Source organism: Saimiri boliviensis, chromosome 20 (assembly GCF_048565385.1).
Source record: "Saimiri boliviensis isolate mSaiBol1 chromosome 20, mSaiBol1.pri, whole genome shotgun sequence".
NCBI lineage: Eukaryota > Metazoa > Chordata > Mammalia > Primates > Cebidae > Saimiri > Saimiri boliviensis.
In genome coordinates this window covers 27,372,002-27,391,870 of record NC_133468.1, presented here as the reverse complement: position 1 = coordinate 27,391,870, position 19,869 = coordinate 27,372,002, and the positions used below count along the sequence as shown (strand labels likewise).

The 19,869-nt window shown below is 50.5% G+C and overlaps 1 protein-coding gene across 5 annotated transcripts in view; it reads left to right on the top strand.

Annotated features, from left to right (window-relative positions):
- The window catches only part of RADIL (Rap associating with DIL domain), a 91,279-nt gene that overhangs the window by 31,926 nt on the left and 39,484 nt on the right, over window positions 1-19,869 (top strand). For all 5 annotated transcript variants that reach the window (XM_074390467.1, XM_074390466.1, XM_074390465.1 and 2 more), the window contains exons 3-4: window positions 14,787-15,034; window positions 16,053-16,685. In XM_074390467.1, the coding sequence (XP_074246568.1) occupies window positions 14,787-15,034; window positions 16,053-16,685 (881 nt within the window). The remainder of the gene's footprint in view (window positions 1-14,786; window positions 15,035-16,052; window positions 16,686-19,869) is intronic.

Here is a 19,869-nt window from a genome sequence, read left to right as displayed (position 1 = left end):
CTGGGATTACAGGCGTGAGCCACCGTGCCCAGCCAAGTTTTTTTTTTTTTGGCGGGGAGGGGAGGGGGATCATCTGTGTAGTGTGGGTAAAAGGAATGAAGAAAAAAAATGAAAAGAAAAAAATGAGGGATCATATACTTACTTTTCTGTATTTTTTATACAGATCTTCTCTGGAAATTACATCTAGTTTCATAGCTCCAATTCATTCATCTTAATGGTTATGGAATATTCCTTGGTGTAGATGAAACAGAGTATTTGGGGATTGTTAGGAACAATATTGCAATATACATTTCTTTACTAAAGAAAAGATGTTATCAGTGGTCACATCACCAGTGTTTACCAACGTAAAAAATAACTACATTTAAACTAGGACATAGTACTTTCTTATTACCTAGAATTTTAATTTTTGTACTTAAGCTATGTCATATCTAAAGATTTATCTATATACAGATTTTGATCTGTATTCATTTTGTGCATACACAGAAAGGTATACAGGAGTGAAATGAATTCAGAGTTTAATCTTTTCGAATCAGAGCCGTCCCCGTTAACATTCTCCACACAGTATCATTTTCTTTTTCCTGGAGAGGATTGGTGATGTGGCATCCCCTGCTGTCTCTAGCACTTTCTTCCAAGCTACTTGCATATTCAGTCTGCAAGTTTGTCGCAGATAACAGCTGGAAGGTATGTTCATTCTTTGGATGGTCCTGAATTAACTGAAATGTTGCAGAATCTTGCCCCAGGCAACAACAACCAAGTTCTCCTCACAGCTGCAGCCTGGCTGACATTCCGCAGGATACAGGATGCCTTGTAGTTCCAGAGATGTTCGAATATAAACATGTGTGTTTAGGAATTGATGCAGTTGATCCCATGAACATTCATTCATTCATTCATTCTTGCAGTAGACTGAAAATATGTACACTTAAAAATTTTTCCTTATTATAATCAAAGTTATACATATATGCACAGTGAAAGCAGTACTTTCTTATTACTAATTAAAAGCAAAACAGCAGTGCTCTGTCATAGCCGTTCCTTTGTCCCGGTTTGGAAGTCCCTACAACCACTTTCAATTGTGAACTGTTTCTTTTTGGCATTTAATTCCCTATCTTTAAATAACAAATGTATCCTACTATGTCTTGATTTATTTAAAATTTCAGACATTTTCTTTTCTTTTCTTTTTTTCTTTTTCTTTTTTTTTTTGAGATGGCGTTTCTCTCTTGTTGCCCAGGTTAGAGTGCAATGGTGCCATCTCAGCTCACCGCAACCTCTACTTCCCAGGTTCAAGTGATTCTCCTGCCTCAGCCTCCGAAGTAGCTGGGATTACAGGCCCCCATCACCATGGCCGGCTAATTTTGTATTTTTAGTAGAGATGGGGTTTCTCCTTGTTGGTCAGGCTGGTCTTGAATTCCCGAGTGCCGGTGATCCACCCACCTCGGCCTCCCAAAGTGCTGGGATTACAGGCATGAGCCACCACAACTGGTCAAATTTCAGACATTTTCTAGGGACTTCCTTCAGTGGAAAATGAGAACATAGGTCTTTTCACCACCGCTCTCTCCAAATTTCCAATTCCTATTGCCCGATCTTCTCAATATAACCATTTTTTTAAGATTAGTAGTCAGGATTTACATTTTTATGATCATGTATAGCTTTTTATAACTGAAGATTGTCTATATAAAGATTGTTTCTCCTTCCTGTCCAACCTTTAGTTTGCTTTGTAGTTACTTATTGTCATTCTTTCTTGTCCATTCTTTTTTTTGGTACTTTTCATTGTTTCAGCATTCCCTGAACACTCTGCTAATTGTCTTACCTCTTTTCAAGATGTTCAGGTATATTTGATATCTTATCAATTTCAGCTTCTTGGAGCCATCTTCTTTGCTTCTGTTTGGACTGGGGGCTTATGACATAAAGAAATGTATTTGCTGGGTTCAAAAAAATCTTTTATTATGAGATATTTTTATACCATAATATTTACCTGTTTTTAGTATACAGTTGAATGAATTTTTAGTAAATTTACAAAGTTGTGTGATCATCACAGTCCAGTCTTAGCATCTTTTTTTTTTTTTTTTTTGAGAAGGGGTCTCACTCTGTCACCCAGGCTGGAGCGCAGTAGTGCAATCTCAGCTCACTGCAACCTCTGCCACCTCCTAGGATCAAGCAGTCCTCCCAATTCAGCCTCCTAAGTAGCTGGGACTACAGATGTGTGCCACCATACCCGACTAATTTTTGTATTTTTAGTAGAGACAGGATATTGCCATGTTACCCAGGCTAGTCTTGAACTCCTGAGCTCAAGCAGGCCGCCTGCCTCGGCCTCCCTAAATGCTGGGATTACAGGCGAGAGCCACTGTGCCCGGCTGGCACATTTTCATCACCAAAAGATCTTTTATGTCTGGTAGCAGCCAGCCAGTCCCACCCCCAGACCCAGGCAGCCCCTAACCAGTTTTCCGGCTCTATACATTGACTTTTTCCAGCTATTTCATATAAATAAAATCATACCTATGTTTTTTTTGCATCTAGCTTTTTTCACTTAGCATAGTATTTTTGAGGTTCATCCATGCTGTAAAAGGTATCAGTATGTTGTTCTTTATCATTGTTAAATAGTAGCCTATCATATGGATAGATTTAGTTCATCCATTCAGCGTGTGAGGGACATTTGGATTTTGGATTATTTCCACTTGTTGACTATTCTGGATAGCACTGCTATGAACATCTGTGTATAAGCATTTGCATGGACATGCGTTCTTTTACTTCTCTTGGGCATATACCTAGGAGTGGAACTGATGAGTCACAGTCAAATTCATGTTTAATATTTTTTTCTTTTTCTTTTTCTTTCTTTTTTTTTTTTTTTTGAGACAGAGTCCTGCTTTGTTACTAGGCTGGAGAGTAATGGCGTGATCTTGGCTCACTGCAACCTCCGCTTCCTGGGTTCAAGCAATTCTCCTGCCTCCTGAGTAGCTGGGATTACAGGTGTGTGCTACCACGCCCAGCTAATTTTTGTATTTTTATTAGAAAGGGGGTTTTACCATGTTGGCCAGGATGGTCTCGATCTCTTGACCTCGTGATCCACCCATCTCAGCCTCCCAAAGTTCTGGGATTACAGGCATGACACAGCGCGCCTGGCCTCCTGTGTAACATTTTAACACATCGACAAGCTGTTCTACACAGTGGCTATAGCACTTGACTTTCCACCAATCCTGTATGAGGGGTCCAGCCTTTCTACACTCTTGATATTGTTTACCCTTTTTGTTGTTTGGTGAGATGGAGTCTCGCCCTGTTACCCAGTTGTAGTGCAATTGGTGCGATCTCAGCTCACTGCAACCTCTGCTTCCCGGGTTCAAGCGATTCTCTTGTCTCAGCCTCCCAAGCAGCTGGGATTACAGGCATGCACCACCACACCCAGCTAGTTTTTGTATCTTTAGTAGAGTTTTATCATCTCGAACAGGCTAGTCTCAAACTCCTGATCTCAAATGATCCGCCCACCTCGGCCTCCCAAAGTGTTGGGATTACAGACGTGAGCCACCGCGCCCGGCTCTGTTTTCCTTTTTTATTATAACCATGGCAGTGGATGCCAAGTGGTGTCTTATTGTGGTTTTCATCTGCATTTCCCCAGTGACTGATGTTGAGCATTTTGTATTGTATTTTAGTATACTTATTGGCCATGTGTATTTCTTTGAAGAGATGTTCATTCAAATCCTTGCCCATTAAAATATGGGGTTGAGGCCGGGCATGGTAACTCATGCCTGTAATCCCAGCACTTTGGGAGGCAGGTGGATCACCTGAAGTCAGGAGTTTGAGACCAGCCTGACTGACATGGTGAAACTCCATCTCTACTAAAAATACAAAAATTAGCCAGGCATGGTGGTACACACCTGTAAGCCCAGCTACTTCGGAGGCTGAGGCCGGAGAATTGCATGAACCCATGAGGCAGAGGTTGCAGTGAGCCAAGATTGCACCACTGCACTCTGGCCTGGGCAACAGGAGTGAGACTCCATCTCAAAAACAAACAAACAAACAAACAAACAAACAAAAAAAAACAGATGCAGTGGAGGGAAGGGAGTTTGAATCATTTTCTAGGTGGGAAGGGAAGACTCTCCCATCAAAGTTAAGATACTTAACAATTGAAGATTATAGCTCTGGAACAAAAGAGCCAGTTCTCCCACCCATCTCCTGGGAGACAAATACCTAGTGGTGCCTGAGATGAAGCAGCACCCTCCATAGGGCTGTTGGTGTCGGTGGCATGCCTAGTGCCATGCTAGATGCGGTGAGCCAGGGAGTGCTTTGCTGGTCACCATGACCCTCTCTAAGAAAGGACTTGGCCAGGCGTGGTGGCTCATGCCTATAATCCCAGCACTTTGGGAGGCGTAGGTGGGTGGATCACGAGGTCAAGAGATCTAGGCCATCCTGACCAACATGATGAAACCCCATCTCTACTAAAAATACAAAAAGTAGCCGGGCATGGTGGTGCGTGCTTATAGTTCCAGCTACCCAGGAGGCTGAGGCAGGAGAATCGCTTGAACTGGGAGGCGGAGGTTGTAGTGAGCCAAGATCACACCACTGCACTCCAGCCTAGGTGACAGAGTGAGACTCCTTCAAAAGAAAGAAAGAGAGAGAGAGGAGAGAGCGAGCGAGCGAGAAAGAAAGACAGAAAAGAAAGAAAAGAAAGGGCTCACAGGCTTCCCAGGGTAACTGGCTACCGCCCTTGGTTTTGGCTGGAGAAAGTTCTCGGTTATGCAACACTGCTCTTTCCTCGGCGTGGTCCCCGGAGAGTTCTGTTTCCATCTGTGTCTGCCTAACAAATGGCTTAAGCATTTTATCTCCTCAGTTACCCATTATCTAATTAGGTTTTCAGTTGCTTCTTAGAGAGGGCGATTGTTGTTCCCTAAGACTCTAATTAGTATGAGGTGGTCCAAGTTTCATCATGGAAATAATACTCTGTAGTATGTAAAAAAATAATTTCTCCCCCCTCTAAAAAAAATGGAACCTCTTGATTGCTGAAAATTTGGAAACTAAGTGAGAGTATAAAGAAGGGAGTAAAAATCACCTGTCAGGTCACCTCCTGGAGAGAATCATCTTCTATGTTTTGGTACTTTTTATTCTGGTGTTTTCTTAATGTATGCATTCCTTTACTTCATTTATTGAATTATTAGAGATGGGGTTCTCGCATTTTCTCAGAATATGCCTTCGTTTTCCTTTTTTTTTTTTTTTTTTTTGAGACGGAGTTTCGCTCTTGTTACCCAGGCAGGCTGGAGTGCAATGGCGCCATCTCGGCTCACCGCAACCTCCGCCTCCTGGGTTCAAGCAATTGTCCTGCCTCAGCCTCCTGAGTAGCTGGGATTACAGGCACGTACCACCATGCCCAGCTAATTTTTTTGTATTTTTAGTAGAGACGGGGTTTCACCATGTTGACCAGGATGGTCTCGATCTCTTGACCTCGTGATCCACCCGCCTCGGCCTCCCAAAGTGCTGGGATTACAGGCTTGAGCCACTGCGCCCAGCCGTTTTCCTTCTTTATTAGAGAGGAGGTCTTGCTCTGTCATCCAGGCTGGAGTGCAGTGGCACAATCATTTCTCACTGCAGCCTCGATCTCCTGGGTTCAAGTGATCCTCCTGCCTCCACCTCCTGAGTAGCTGGGACTAAGGTGTGTCCCACCACATCTGGCTAATCTTTGTATTTTTGTGGATTCAGGGTCTGTGTTGCCTAGTCTACTCTCAAACTCCTGGCCTCCAGTGATCCTCCCGCCTCACCCTCCCAAAGTGCTGAAATTACAGGCGTGAACCACCATGACTAGCCTACATTAGCTTTCTTTAGGGTTTTTTTCCCCCCGCAAGATGGAGTCTTGCTCTCTTGCCCAGGCTGGAGTGCAGTGGCACGATCTTGGCTCACTGAAACCTTTGCCTCCTGGGTTCAAGCAATTCTCCTACCTCAGCCTGAGTAGCTGGGATTACAGGCACCTGCCACCATACCTGGCTATTTTTTGTATTTTTGTATTCACCATGTTGGCCAGGCTGGTCTTGAACTCCTGACCTTGTGATCTGGCTGCCTCAGCCTCCCAAAGTGCTGGGATTACAGGCATGAGCCACTGCACCTGGCCAGGTTAGGGTTTTGAAGTATTCTGCAAATATGTAATTGTCATATACAGGACACTCCTCGCTTCTTTCTCTTTGCTCCCTCTCTCCCTCCTTCCCTCCTTCCCTCCTTCCTTTCTTCCTTCCTTCCTTTTTTTCCTATGCAGATCAAATTCTAACATCCCTCACTTCTTAATTTGGTCCCTTTCCTCGATCCTGGCATTCAGGGGCCACATGTGGTTGACTCCTCGGTCATGAATCCGACATGGTTTGCTTCTAATATTTAAAAATATTACTGGCCAGGTGCAGTGGTTTATACCCATAATCCCAGCACTTTGGAAGACTGAGGTGGGAGGATTGCCTTAGGCACAGGTGTTTGCGACCAGCCTGGGCAAAATAGTCAGAGCCTGTCTCTACAAAAAATACAAAATGAGCTGGGCGTCGTGGTCTGCACATGTAGTCCCAGCTACTTGGGAGGCTGAGGCAGACTGTTGCTTGAGCCCAGTAGGTGGGGGCTGCAGTAAGCTGTGATCACAGCACTGCACTCCAGTCTGGGTGACAGAGCAAGACTCTGTCTCAAAACCAAAACACAACAGCCTGAATTTTGCTTATTCACCACATCTAGTCACTTTGCTGAATTCACTTGTTAATTGTAATATTTTTTCCGTAGATTCTTTTGTGTTTCCTACATGCACAATCATATCATCTGCAAAATAATGATAATTGAACTTCTTTCTTTTCAATGGTGTATCTTTCCTCTATTTTTTCTTGCCCGTTGTACTGGCAAGGACCTAGTCCAATGCTGAATAGAAGTGGTTACAGCAGGAATCCTCACCTTGTTCCTGATGGCAGAGAGGAGGTTACATGTACACTCTCCATAGAATTGTTTCCCTAATGGTTGAATTGCTTCCAAAAAGTGAGGCTAATATGTTCCTGTCTAGCCACAGTTCCTTTGTAGGGCCTTTTTTTTTTTTTTTTTTTTTTTTTTTTTGAGGCAGTGTCTCACTGTGTCACTCAGGCTAGAGTGCAGTGGCGTGATCTTGGCTCACTGTAACCTCTGCCTCTCTCAGCCTCCCAAGTGGCTGGGATTACAGGTACATGCCACCATACCTGATTAATTTTTGTATTTTTAGTAGAGATGGGGTTTCACCATGTTGGCCAGGCTGATCTTGAACTCCTGGCCTCAGCACCCCCCTGCCTCGGCACCCCCAACAGCTGGGATTAGAGGCGTGAGCCATGCCCAGCCTTTGTAGGGTTTCTGTAATGAGAATAAAATGGAATTGGATGGAAAATGGCCAGAATCCAGCTGGCCGCGGCATAGAGATGTGCTTACCAAATTATGCCTAAGCAGTTCTTTTTTGTACATTTGAAATGATTTTCCTTCAAGGACTGCTTGATGGTCTTATGGCTCCGTGTCCTTTACTAGCTTAGAAGAGGGTGTTTCAGCTAAAAGAAGACTGGTTTCAGGCCCATCAGACCTCTGTGTTTTGCAGAAGTAACTGCAGTTTTTTTTAGCAACATATCCCCAGCTGTGACTAGGGGCCACTTTAAAGTCATCTCTTGGCCAGGTGCAGTGGCTCACACCTGTAATCCCAGCACTTTGGGAGGCCAAGGCAGACTGATCACTTGAGGTCAGGAGTTGGAGACCAGCCTGGCCAACATGGCAAAACCCAGTCTCTACTAAAAATACAAAAAATTAGCCAGGCGTGGTGGTGGGCACCTGTAATCCCAGCTACTTGGGAGGCTGAGGCACAAGAATTGCTTGAACCTGTGAGGCAGAGGCTGCAGTGAACTGAGATGGCACCATTGCACTCCAGCCTGGGTGATAGAACAAGACTCCATCTCAAAAAAAAAAAAAAAAAAAAAAAAAAAAGCGTCTCTTGCCAGGCATGGGGGTGCATGCCTGTAGTCTCAGCTATTCTGCGGCCAGAAGTTCGAGGCTGCAAGGTGTTACGGTGACAACGCCTGTGAATCCACACTGCCCTCCAGCCTAGGCAACATAGCAAGTAAGTACAATGGTCTCCTGTTCCCCCATAGCCCTAAAGTTCCCCAGCACAGGCACGTTTCATTGCCTCCTCTGTCTCCAGTCATAGGCACCTCATCTCTGAGGCCCAGGAGTGGGGATGAGCGGCAGAAACGGTTCCAAGTTGTATATATCATTATTCCTAACCGTCGGAGCCAGGTAGGGAAGAGAAAACAGGATCAGGAGGTGAAAGGTGCCGGCTGAGTTTATAGAGGAACTGAGTGACGTTCAGGAAAAGCCTGTGTTTTTCTTTCCAGGGCTGTTCAGAGCCCGTGAGAGCTGGTGATGGTCTCCAGCTGCTGTCCAGGTTCCCTGTGCACCCCCAGCATGCAGAGCCCTGCCCTCTCTTTCAGCATCGGGTCACTAGGCACTGCCTTCTCGAGGAGGGGAGGGGGGTGGCCTAGACAAGAGCCGAGTGGCCGTGGCTGGGTGCTGCCCCCTCGCCACTTCCTCCAGCTGTGAGTACCCCACCTGGGAGATGAGGCTGTGCTCACCAGCTCAGTTCTGCCCAGGCTGGGGAGGAAGGCTTCTGCCAGGGCGTCCGGGACACCAAGCTCAGCACTCCTTTCCTTAAGGCCTCTGCTGTGAGAGCCAGAGGAAGGAAGTCAAGGACGACTGTCCCATTCCATCTTCCCATCGCAGCGGCGTCCTGCACTTTCTACTCCTTCCATTCCAGTGTCAAAGGCAAACTTTCATGGCAAGGCTGGGCCTGTCTGTGAATCATGATCCCTTAGAAAGTGTGCAGTGCTATTCCAGGCTCTGGCCTTGGGTTTTTTTTTTTTTTTTTTTTTTTTTTTTTGAGATAGGATCTTGCTCTGTTGCCTAAGCTGGAGTGCAGTGGCACAGTCATAGCTCACTGCAGCCTTAACCTCCTGGACTCAGGTGATTCTGCCATTTCAGTCTCCCAAGTAGCTGGGACTGCAGGAATGTGCCACCATGCCTAGCTAATTTTTACATGTTTTGTAGAGATGGAGTCTTTGCTATGTTGCTCAGGCTGGGCTTGGACTCAAGCCCTCCTCCTGCCTTGGCCTCCCAAAGTGCTGGGATGAGAGGCCTGAGCCATTGTGCATGGCTTTGTGTTAGAATGTCAAGAAGTATACACTTTGCTTCTGAGGCTGGGACTCCGTGTATTAGCAGATGTTTAGAGCCAGGCAGTTCCCTGCGGGTTGCTGGGGGTGAAGCAGGGCTGCCCACCAAGGTCCTAGTTACCCAGACCCTCCCTCATTCCTGAGCAGATCAACAAGGGGCAGCAGGGGTCACCCACACCCATCAGCCTCCTCTGCAGGAACCGACAGACACTTATCCCGAGAAGGATCGAAATCAACACCAACTGAAGGTCCCCAGCAAGCTCTCTCCACGCTTTTGGGTGTCCCCTTCCCCTGGAAGGAATTGCTGTGGACAGGGCTTTGGGGGAGGGGGAGTGCTCTGACAGTGGCTCCTCTACCTGGCTGCTGTGTTCTAGAACCTTCCAGATGGCATTTACCAATACAGATTCCTGGGCATCCCTCAAACCTCTGTTAACACCTCTGATCCCAGTGAACTCAGTCATGCCAAGGCATGAAGAAGACGAGGGAGCTCGGGCCACAGCTGACCTCGGCTAAAACCAGGTGGCCCATCTCGTCCCTTACATGGGGCAAGCAACAAAGGACACGGGTGTATTTTGGCTTCCAACCCCTTCACCCACACCAGGATCTAGAGCTTTATTTAAGAAGCATAACTTTCTTTCTTTTTTTTTTTTTTTGAGACGGAGTTTCGCTCTTGTTACCCAGGCTGGAGTGCAATGGCACGATCTCGGCTCACCGCGACCTCCGCCTCCTGGGTTCAGGCAATTCTCCTGCCTCAGCCTCCCGAGTAGCTGGGATTACAGGCACGTGCCACCATGCCCAGCTAATTTTTTGTATTTTTAGTAGAGACGGGGTTTCACCATGTTGACCAGGATGGTCTCGATCTCTCGACCTCGTGATCCACCCGCCTCGGCCTCCCAAAGTGCTGGGATTACAGGCCTGAGCCACCGCGCCCGGCCTACTAGAAGCATAACTTTCATTCTAAAATGACAGAAAAGGCTGCGACTGTCCTGCCATTTTGCTTGATTAGAATTCATTTGTTTTGAAATAGTGGTTTCTTGATGATATATTTCTCACTGAACTGATTGCATGTTGGTGGAATCTCCCATTGCTTGCATGGGGGCCTCTGGAGTGACCTTGTTCTTGGGAAAGGTCATGCCTATATAAGACCCCCAAACCACTGGGCGCGGTGGCTCACGTCTGTAATCCCAGTACTTTGGGAGGCCTAGGCAGGCAGATCACCTGAGGTCAAGAGTTCGAGACAAGCCTGGCCAACAATGGAGAAACCCTGTCTCTACTAAAAATACAAAATTACCTGGGCATGGTGGCACATGCCTATAATCCCAGCTACTTGGGAGGCTGAGGCAGGAGAATTGCTTGAACCTGGGAGGCGGGGGTTGCGGTGAGCTGAGATCACACCATTGCACTCCAGCCTAAGCAACAGGAATGAAACTCCCTCTCAAAAAAAAAAAAAAAAAAAAAAAAAAAAAACAAGACCCCCAAACCAGGGAGTCCCTGCAATTGCCAATGTCTTGGCCTCCCCTTCCTCAGCAGTGTGCTGTCAGTCCGAGAGCCTTGAAAACACCACGATCTGTGTCTAGTGATGGCACCATGATGCTTCTGAAGGTGTGTGGGGTCAGTGTTGCCAGTGATGCTCTCTGTCACCTTCCACTCAAAGGCCAAGTGGGGTGGTTTCTGTCCCAGATTAGGCAGATCCGCCCTGGGTCTGGGCAGCACTGAGACCTTGGGAGACAACAAAGCTGTATCAAGTCAGGCGCAAACAGGGCATGATTGCAGCTCTCTAGGAGAACTTGGGAGGCCACGTAGACCCCCAACAAGCCTGACCGCTTACTCCCTGGGAACGAAAGTGCTAGGGTCGCATCTCCTGCAGCTTCATCTTGGGACAGGGCCAACTCACAAAGCCACACATGAGTGAGAGGCCTTTCAAACTTCTGTAATTTTTACTCTAACAAAAGTTTTTAGGCTGGGTCCGGTGGCTCACACCTGTAATGCTAGCACTTTGGGAGGCCAAGGTGGGTGGATCACTTGAGGTCAGGAGTTTGAGACCAGCCTGTCCAAGATGGTAAAACCCCATCTCTATACTAAAGATTCAAAAATTAGCCTGGCGTGATGACGCACACCAGTTACTTGGGATGCTGAGGCAGGAAAATTGCCTGAACCTAGGAGGCAGAGGTTCCAGTGAGCTGAGATCTTGGTACTGCTACTCTAGCTTGGGTGACAGAGTGACACTCCGTCTCAAAACAAACAAACAAAAGTTTTAAAAAGTAAAGTATAATCAGTTACGGTTTACCTGACACCTGGGTTTTTACCTCCCAGATTTTACAGGTAAAGGTTTTTATCACATTTGTTTGGAGTTTAAAAGAAATAAAATAAGTAAAATATGATATAACGTTATGATAATATATGTATTATAAATTATATATAACATATATTCTGTTAACATGCTGGACACTATATTAAATCCTATGAAATTGAATTCATTTCTTCCACTACCCCTAGACTTCCCCCTGCACCTGTTGAGGACAGCCTCCATGTGGTGAATTCACTGTGTGTGTGCATTGCTGTTTTAAAAAATAGCTCTAGATCAGGCCAGGCTTGGTGGTTCACACCTGTAATCCCAGCACTTTGTGAGGCCGAGGCAGTTGGAGGGTGGATCACAAGGTCAGGAGTTTGAGACCAGATTGACCAACATGATGAAACCCCATCTCAAAAAATGCAAAAATTAGCCAGGCTTGGTGGTGGGTGCCTATAATCCCAGCTACTCAGGAGATTGAGGCAGGAAAATCGCTTGAATCTGGGAGGTGGAGGTTGTAGTAAGCTGAGACTGTGCCACTGCACTCCAGCCTGGGCGACAGAGTGAGACTCTGTCTCAAAAAAAAAAAAAAAAAAAAAAAAAAAAGCTCTACATTGACCACACATTTGATTGTAAAACATATTTGTTTGAATTCTCAACAAATTCAAAAAACTAACCAGAGTGTGGTTATGCCAACCACACTGTCCAACCCCAGCCCAGTAAAAATAGAAATCAGTACTGAGAAGATTGCTCAAAACTGTACAATTACATGGAAGTTAAGCAACCTGCTGCTGAATGACTTTGGGGTAAAAAATAGCTTTGCGTGCACACGTAGAATCCAGAAGTGAGGTACGATGGCGTCTTAGGTGCTTTTAAGAAAACTGAGCCAATGAGTCATGTCACGTGTTAACCTGCAGTTTGCTCTTTCACCCTGTGGTCATGTGCATGGCTGGCTGCAAGCTTCTCTCTGTGGAGTTGTCCTCCTGTGTATGGTGGCTCCCTGCAGGGGCCGACTGGGTGGGTTCTGGACTTTGCCAATTCAGGTGATGCTGAATGTGCACGGGTCCTGCCGGCTGTCCCATGGCAGGGGACTGAGGAACAGAGTGCTGTGGTCAGTTGCTGTCCACACTGGCTATGCCCACAGCTGTGCCAGTGTCGGCAGTGGATGCTGTTGCTGCCTCACCCCCTCACCTGCACTCAGAGGGAGGCTCTGTCGTGCTTGTGGCCTTGGGTGCAGGGACAGTGCTGCTGCCCAGAGGAGAGGCCTCACCTCTGGCTCCTCGTTGAAGGCTGGCAGCCTGGTGCTTCTGCATTCGTGCGGGCCTGCCCAGCACAAGGAAGGAGATCCTGGGAGTGGCCCCTGAGTGTCAGCATTGATTCTGCAGAGAGCGCAGCCCTGGGCCTGAATGGGGCCTTGTGTGGAGGAGCAGGGTGCACTTAGCTGTGAGCCACTTGCCTGGGGCTGCAGTCCCAGGGGACGCAGGCCTGGGTCATCCCATGCCGCAGTTGTGGTCAGGCCCTCTGGGAGCCCCTGGGAATCTAGGAGGAGAAGCCCTCCCTGCCCCATAGCCCTGGGACTTCTAGAAAGTCACCCTGAGGTCATCTCCTGGAACCCACCCCCAGATTTGGGAGAAACTTGGGGGCTGGAGCATAATTTGGGGCTCTTTGTGTTCTTTCAGATCTGGCCCCACAGTTGTGCAGTGAGACTGAGCTGTGGGGCTGGCAAAGCTTGTGGGAGTGGCGGGTGGGATGGGGTCGGGGAACCGGGCCCCACCTGCTGGGCACCTGCTTCCCGCCAGGCTGGGCCGGGCTCTATGGCCGGCAGGAGCACGGCGGCGAGCAGCCAAGCCCAGCAGCCTCGCACTGCGGCTGGGCAGCCTCCCTCGCGCCCCGGCCCCCCGCGGGCTGCAGATGCACAGGCTGCTGGCTGCCTTGGGAAGGACCGCGGGGCCGCCAGCGCTGGTAAGGGGCGTCCTCGGCCAGCTGCCGCCTCCCTCTGTCCAGCTTTTGTTTGGTTTTATTGGGAATGGCTGGAGGAAAGGCTGCCACAGATGGGGACGGATCTTAACCTGAAAGACTGCATACAGGAAACTCAGCAGAGAGCTCAGAAAAGACAGCGCCAGGTCAACTGGGGACTGGTGAGCAGTTTTCATCTATCTCAGCCGGCTGGCTTTCCCAGAGCACGCATTTAGAGAATGTGTCTGTATTTATGCAATTTTAAAAGTCTTCTAAGGGTGTGTGTTATCTCTGAGCTGTGTGTGCGTGTGTGTGCACATGTATGTGTTAATGTGTGTGTATGCGTGTGTCGGCATGTGTGTGCACATGTGTGTGTGTGCATGTGTGTCTTTGTGTGTGAGTGCGTGTGTATTTGTGGACATGTGTATGCACATGTGTGCGTGCGTGTGTGTGTGTGTGTGTGTGTGTGTGTGCCTGCTTTGACTTGAGGATGTCAGAGACAGGCTTGGGAAGGAGGCAGCCATACTGTCACAGAAGCAGGCTATCAGCAGCCCTGTGGGCTGGGATGACGTGGCACAGTGGCACCCCCTCCTTGTAAAGTGGGGGCAGGATGATGACCATTCCATCTCATCTCATCAGAGCACCCCCCAGGGGAGTTTCACCTGGTGCACAGATGGATGGGGGCAGGGCTCTGGAGGTGGCGTGGTGACCCTGCAGAGGTGGATGCTGCCGTGGGAAAGCATTTGTGGTTTGAGGCCCTGTGGGCCATGGTGCCGGCTGGTCGGGCAGGCCGTGGTGCAACCCTGGGCTGCTACAGGGCAGGCCTGGTCCCCTCAGCCTGAGGGTCTGACAGGAAGGCTGCTGGCTCTGAGACTATCCTGCCACAGTGGTGGCAAAGCACTGCCCAGTTTTTTGAGGGGCGTGGCTAGAGGGCAGAATCCTTGAGCCTCTGCCAGACCTGCTTTGACAGAACAGTGACAGGCATTAGGAGACGTGGCTTAGTGGGTTTGAACTCAGAAGGACCTGGAACATGGGTGCTATTAGACTTTTTTAGGGGGATGGAGTTTCGCTCTTGTCACTCAGGCTGGAGTACAATGGCACGATCTTGGCTCGCTGCAACCTCCACCTTCTGGGTTCAAGCAATTCTCGTGCCTCAGCCTCCCGTGTAGCTGGGATTACAGGAGCCCACCATGTATTTTCGTATTTTTAGTAGAGATGGGGTTGTTGGCTAGGCTAGTCTTGAACTCCTGACCTCAGGTGACCCACCCGCCTCGTCTTCCCAAAGTGCTGGGATTACAAGTGTGAGCCACTGGGCCTGGCCCTGGAGCTATTAGACATCTAACTGTTCACCTGCACTGCTTCTGTTCCAGGGATAAACGCCCAGGCCCGGAGGCTGCAGCGGAGCCGGGCGAAGGGAACCCCGGCCCTGGCCCTAGGGGATGCCCGGAGCTCCCCTCCACCCCTGCTGCGCCGCACGGTCAGCGAGACCAGCCTGAGCCCAGCAACTGCCCTTCCTGCCACTGCCCACGGTCCGGAGGAGCCTGGCCCAGACGCCATGCGGTACTCGCTGTACCAGTCCCCACACCTGCTCCTTCTGCAGGGCTACAGCCAGCAGCATGTGAGCCTCCCTCCTGGTACCCACTGCCTGGCGCCGCTGCGGGGACAGCACACAGGACTCAGAAGTCAAGGCCTCCTCCTGCCTTTAACCCAGTCGGCCACGAGCTCTGTGGCTGCAGCCCCTCTGGCTGTGCCAAGGCTGTGGAATGGGGTGGTGGGGGCACGTGTGGGGTCCTCCACATTTTCCCTGTCCAGGCCCCGGCAGGCGGCAGCAGGGGCCCCTTACTTCCCCTGTCCCGAAGTGGGTGCCTTTAGCACCAGGCGCTTTCAGGGAGAGCTCCTCACACCTTTCCGGACTGTATCTCCTGCCCAGCCAGGCCTGCTTCCTGCTGCAGGCGAGAGGGTGCTAAGTCACCACTTGGTGACCATGTTCTCTGAGAGGGCACTGGGAAAAGGCCCCACCCACCCCCACCTGCCCAGAGCTGTTTCACACCACTTCCATCAGAGTAGACGGACAGTCGCCTGAGCAAATGCCAGGAGCACGGCTGCCTTGCCTCACCTTGCCTGACACTCGCTCTGCCCGGCAGCTGTTCTCCCTGCCTCTGCTTGCCCCACCCCCTCCCCGCCTGTGCAGCCAGCTCCTTTGCTGCTCGTTTCCATGAGCACTTTACAGCCTTTGGGCTCCTGTGCCCAGGTCTCGGGTGGCTTCTTCCGTCGGGGCAGTGCTCCCACACAGTTTTGGTGATGACCCGGAGGAAGCTGGGTAGTGCTTGGCCCAGTCTGGAGCAGCAGCGCCTGTTGCCCAGCAAGCCGTGACCTGGCCTCTCGCTGTCTCTAAGCTGGGTCTCTCGTGTGCCCCCGGGGTTCCTCTGGGAAACCACCTTCCCTGGGATGGGCCCGGACATCGAGGGATGGGTTCCTGAGAGCTCCCAGGGCTCTGGTGTGGGGGTGGCCAGGGACATGGAGAGCCCAGGGGACAGCGTCCCAACCACGTGGCTTCAGCAACCAGTGATGAGACAGGCGGCCTTTCGTGTCTGCCGCTGGCGTTTCACCTGCCCTGAGTGGAGTCTCTGTTTCAGGACAGCCTGGTGTATGTGCTCAACCGGGACCGGCACACAGTGGGCCAGCGGACCCCCTCCAGCAAGCCCAGCATCATTCTCTCGGCCCCCGACATCCTGCCCCTGCACTGCACCATCCGCCGCCACCCACTCGCGGACAGTGGCCAGGCTGGGGGGAGGCTGGTCCTGGAGCCCATCCCCGGGGCGCCCATCTCCGTCAACTTCTCTGAGGTGGGGCACCGGACTGTGGTGCTGCACCACGGGGATCTGCTCTCCCTGGGACTCTACTACCTGCTGCTGTTCAAGGACCCTGCACAGGCCCAGCCCCTGCCTGCCCACGCCTTGGCGCACCTCCGGGCCGTGCCGCAGAGCTGCCGGCTGTGTGGAGCTGCGCTAGGGGCCCGGGGAGCCGCCTCCCCGACACAGGCCGCCCTGCCCAGGCGCCAGCAGCTGCTCCTGGAGTTCGAGCCCCACCTGGAGGACACGCTGCTGCAGAGGATCATGACGCTCATCGAGCCAGGGGGCGACGACCACAAGCTGACCCCTGCCTTCCTCCTGTGCCTATGCATCCAGCACTCAGCCACCCACTTTGAGCCGGGCACATTCGGGCAGCTCCTGCTCAAGATAGCCAGGCTCATCCGCAAGACCGTCTGGGTCAGTGTGCTGGGGTGGGCGGTCTGTGTCCTTTGCCAGGCTGGGGGAAAGGAGGGCCTGGAGCTGGCCATGGCAGGGAGGCAGGAACGCCTCTGTCTGAGCCCCATGGTGCTGTGCTGCTGAGCACAGGGAGGCCCTTCCCTGTCTGTTGCTGCCTCCCAGCCCCTTAGGCCACCAGGAGCCTCCCTAGAGCCCAAAGCGTCAGCTGCAGCACTTTGTCCCTGAGGATGGGGCTGGTGTGGGGTCCAAGGTCACCTCCTGAGCTCTGGGCTTGTACCCTCCCTGGGGTCCCACTGGGCCCAGCACTGTCATGTGCCAAGAGCAAGGTGCCCCTGAGCCTGGGCACTGCGAGGCTGAGGTGACGCTGGTAGCTCTCACAGGCCCCTGCCCAAGCACCCCAGAAGCCCCCGTCTGTGCTGGTGCCCCATGCTTGCTGCCAGGGGCTGGTCGAGCAGATGCCCACTGGAGCCAACCTCCATCCTTGGAGGTACAGAGCTGGTCGGCTTTTGTGCGCTGACAAACTTTCCTGCAGGCCAGCGTCTCTTATCCTCAGCCCTGTGGACACTGGCAGGAGAGTTCCTTGCTGTGGGGCTGGCCTGGCCTCTGGCCTGGCCTCCACCCTAGAGGCTGGTCAGCCCCCGCTGCTCCGCCACACATATGCTCATGCGCGCGTGCGCACGCACGCACGCACGCACACACACACACACACCCCAATGGCTCCAGGCATTGCCAGTGACCCCGCCAGTGGGCAGGACTGCCCCCTGGGCCCATGAGCACTGGAGCAGGCATCACGCAGTCTGGCCTCCCTGCGGGGCCTCGCCCCACAGTGACTCAGCTCCCACGGACCCAAAGGATAGCTTGCAGCTGTTCAAGTTCATTTAGAGACCCTCAGACCCTCGCTGGTCTGGGCCATGCTTATCCATGACAGGCGTGGGAAGGGGGAACCACTTGACTGTGTAGAAAACTCATCAGTTTCTCATGTCGAAATTCACATTTTAAATGTCTGAGGCTTTTAAAAGGTAAAAGCCAGCTAAGGCTGCCCTGTCCAAAGGTCAGTGGGAGCCACCTCTGCTTCATGGGTGTTGTGATCCAGGTGTCTGTGCCTCACTCCCTGGGTTCCCGGTGTGGGATGTGGTAGGAGTGCCATTGCGGCATGCCCATGTCCCCTCCAGTTGTGGGCACAGAGCCAGGTGATGTCCATGCAGTATGCGTCCACATCACTGCCGCTGTGACCCAGAGTTATCTGCTGGCCAGAAGTCACGGGTTTTCGTGCGATCATCGTCGTTCTTGAGTCTCGTCTGCGCTAGGCACTTACTTGCAAACCAAATGCTGTTTGATTTCCTTCTCACAACCACCCTGACGATGTAGATGCCACATCCTACGTCACAGCCAGGGAAATTGAAGCTGGGTGTTCTTAAGTCACTTGCTGGGGGAGTCAGGTTCCCGCCTGCGTCTCAGCCACTTGGGGCTTGCTGTGCACTGGCCCACTCCTGGCAGTGCACCAGGGCTCACCCTGCCTCTATTCTATAGGCTCCAAAACAGAGGCTCCCAGATGTGACTTGCCTGGTCCAGGGATTGAGCTATAGACATCAGACAGAGCCCCAGTCCACCTTTTCCCCCTGCACCCATTGTAAGAATCCAAAGCCTCCTTGGGGTGCCATCCAGATCCCGTGTGAATGTCATTTGCTTGTTTGTTTCCTGAGAATGAGCAACTACCCCGTCCTCCCGCCACTGCCCTGTCCTCATTTTTTACCAAATATATAGGCAGATGCTTAGAGTCTGCGCACAGTCAGCCACCAGGGTTACATTTAGCTGGTAATAACTTACTACTAAGGCAAGAGTAATTCTTTTTTGTTTGTTTTTTTGAGACAGAGTCTCAGTCTCTTGCCCAGGCTGAAGTGCCGTGGTATGATCTGCTCTCACCGCAACCTCTGCCTCCCAGGTTCAAGCTATTGTTCTGACTCAGCCTCTTTTTTTTCTTTTTTTTTTTTCTTTTTTTTTTTTTTTTGAGACAGAGTTTCGCTCTTGTTACCCAGGCTGGAGTGCAATGGCACGATCTCGGCTCACCGCAACCTCCGCCTCCTGGGTTCAAGCAATTCTCCTGCCTCAGCCTCCTGAGTAGCTGAGACTACAGGCACGCGCCACCATGCCCAGCTAATTTTTTGTATTTTTAGTAGAGACGGGGTTTCACCACATTGACCAGGATGGTCTCGATCTCTCGACCTCGTGATCCACCCGCCTCAGCCTCCCAAAGTGCTGGGATTACAGGCTTGAGCCACCGCGCCCGGCTGACTCAGCCTCTTTAAACCTGTAAACCTGGGGTTACAGGTGCGTGCCATCACACCTGGCTAATTTTTGTATTTTTAGTAGACATGGGGTTTCACCATGTTTTCCAGGCTGGTCTTGAACTCCTGACTTTAAGTGATCTGCCAACCTCAGCCTCCCAAAGTGCTGAGATTACAGGTGTGAAGCACAGCACCCGGCCAAGAATAATTTCTTGGTTAAAAGTGACAACAGGGCCAGGTGTGGTGGCTCATGCCTATAATTCCAGCACTTTGGAAGACAAGACGACCATTTGAGGTCAGGAGTTAGCAACAAGCCTGGGCCACAAAGTGAGACCCTGTCCCTACAAAAAAAAAAAAAAATGTTTTGAATTATCCAGGCATAGTGGCATGTATCCATAGTCCCAGCTACTTGGGAGGCTGAGGTATGGGGATCACTTGAGCCCAAGAGTTAGAGGCTGCAGTGAGCTATAATTGGCCACTGTACTCCAGCCTGGGCAACACAGCAAAACCCTTTCTCTAACAATAAAAAATAAAATAAAATAAAATAATACAGTGACAGCAACAAAGAATATGTTAGCTAAGCCTGAGTCCCTGTTGAGAAGTTTAAATCTTTCTATAAATATTCAGGCACGTATGCATCTCCTTACGATTACTGTGCTGGCATTTCCAAATGTCTATATTCAGCTTATCAATGAAAGTATTAGTAGAATCTTCATTCTGGGATTTGTAAAATGTTTGGCCTGTCTCTACTATTTTATTTTATTTTATTTTTTGAGATGGAATGTTGTTCTTTTGCCCAGGCTGGAGTGCAGTGGTGTGATCTTGGCTCACCACAACCTCCACTTCCTGGGTTCAAGTGATTCTCCTGCCTCAGCCTCCTGAGTAGCTGGGATTACAGG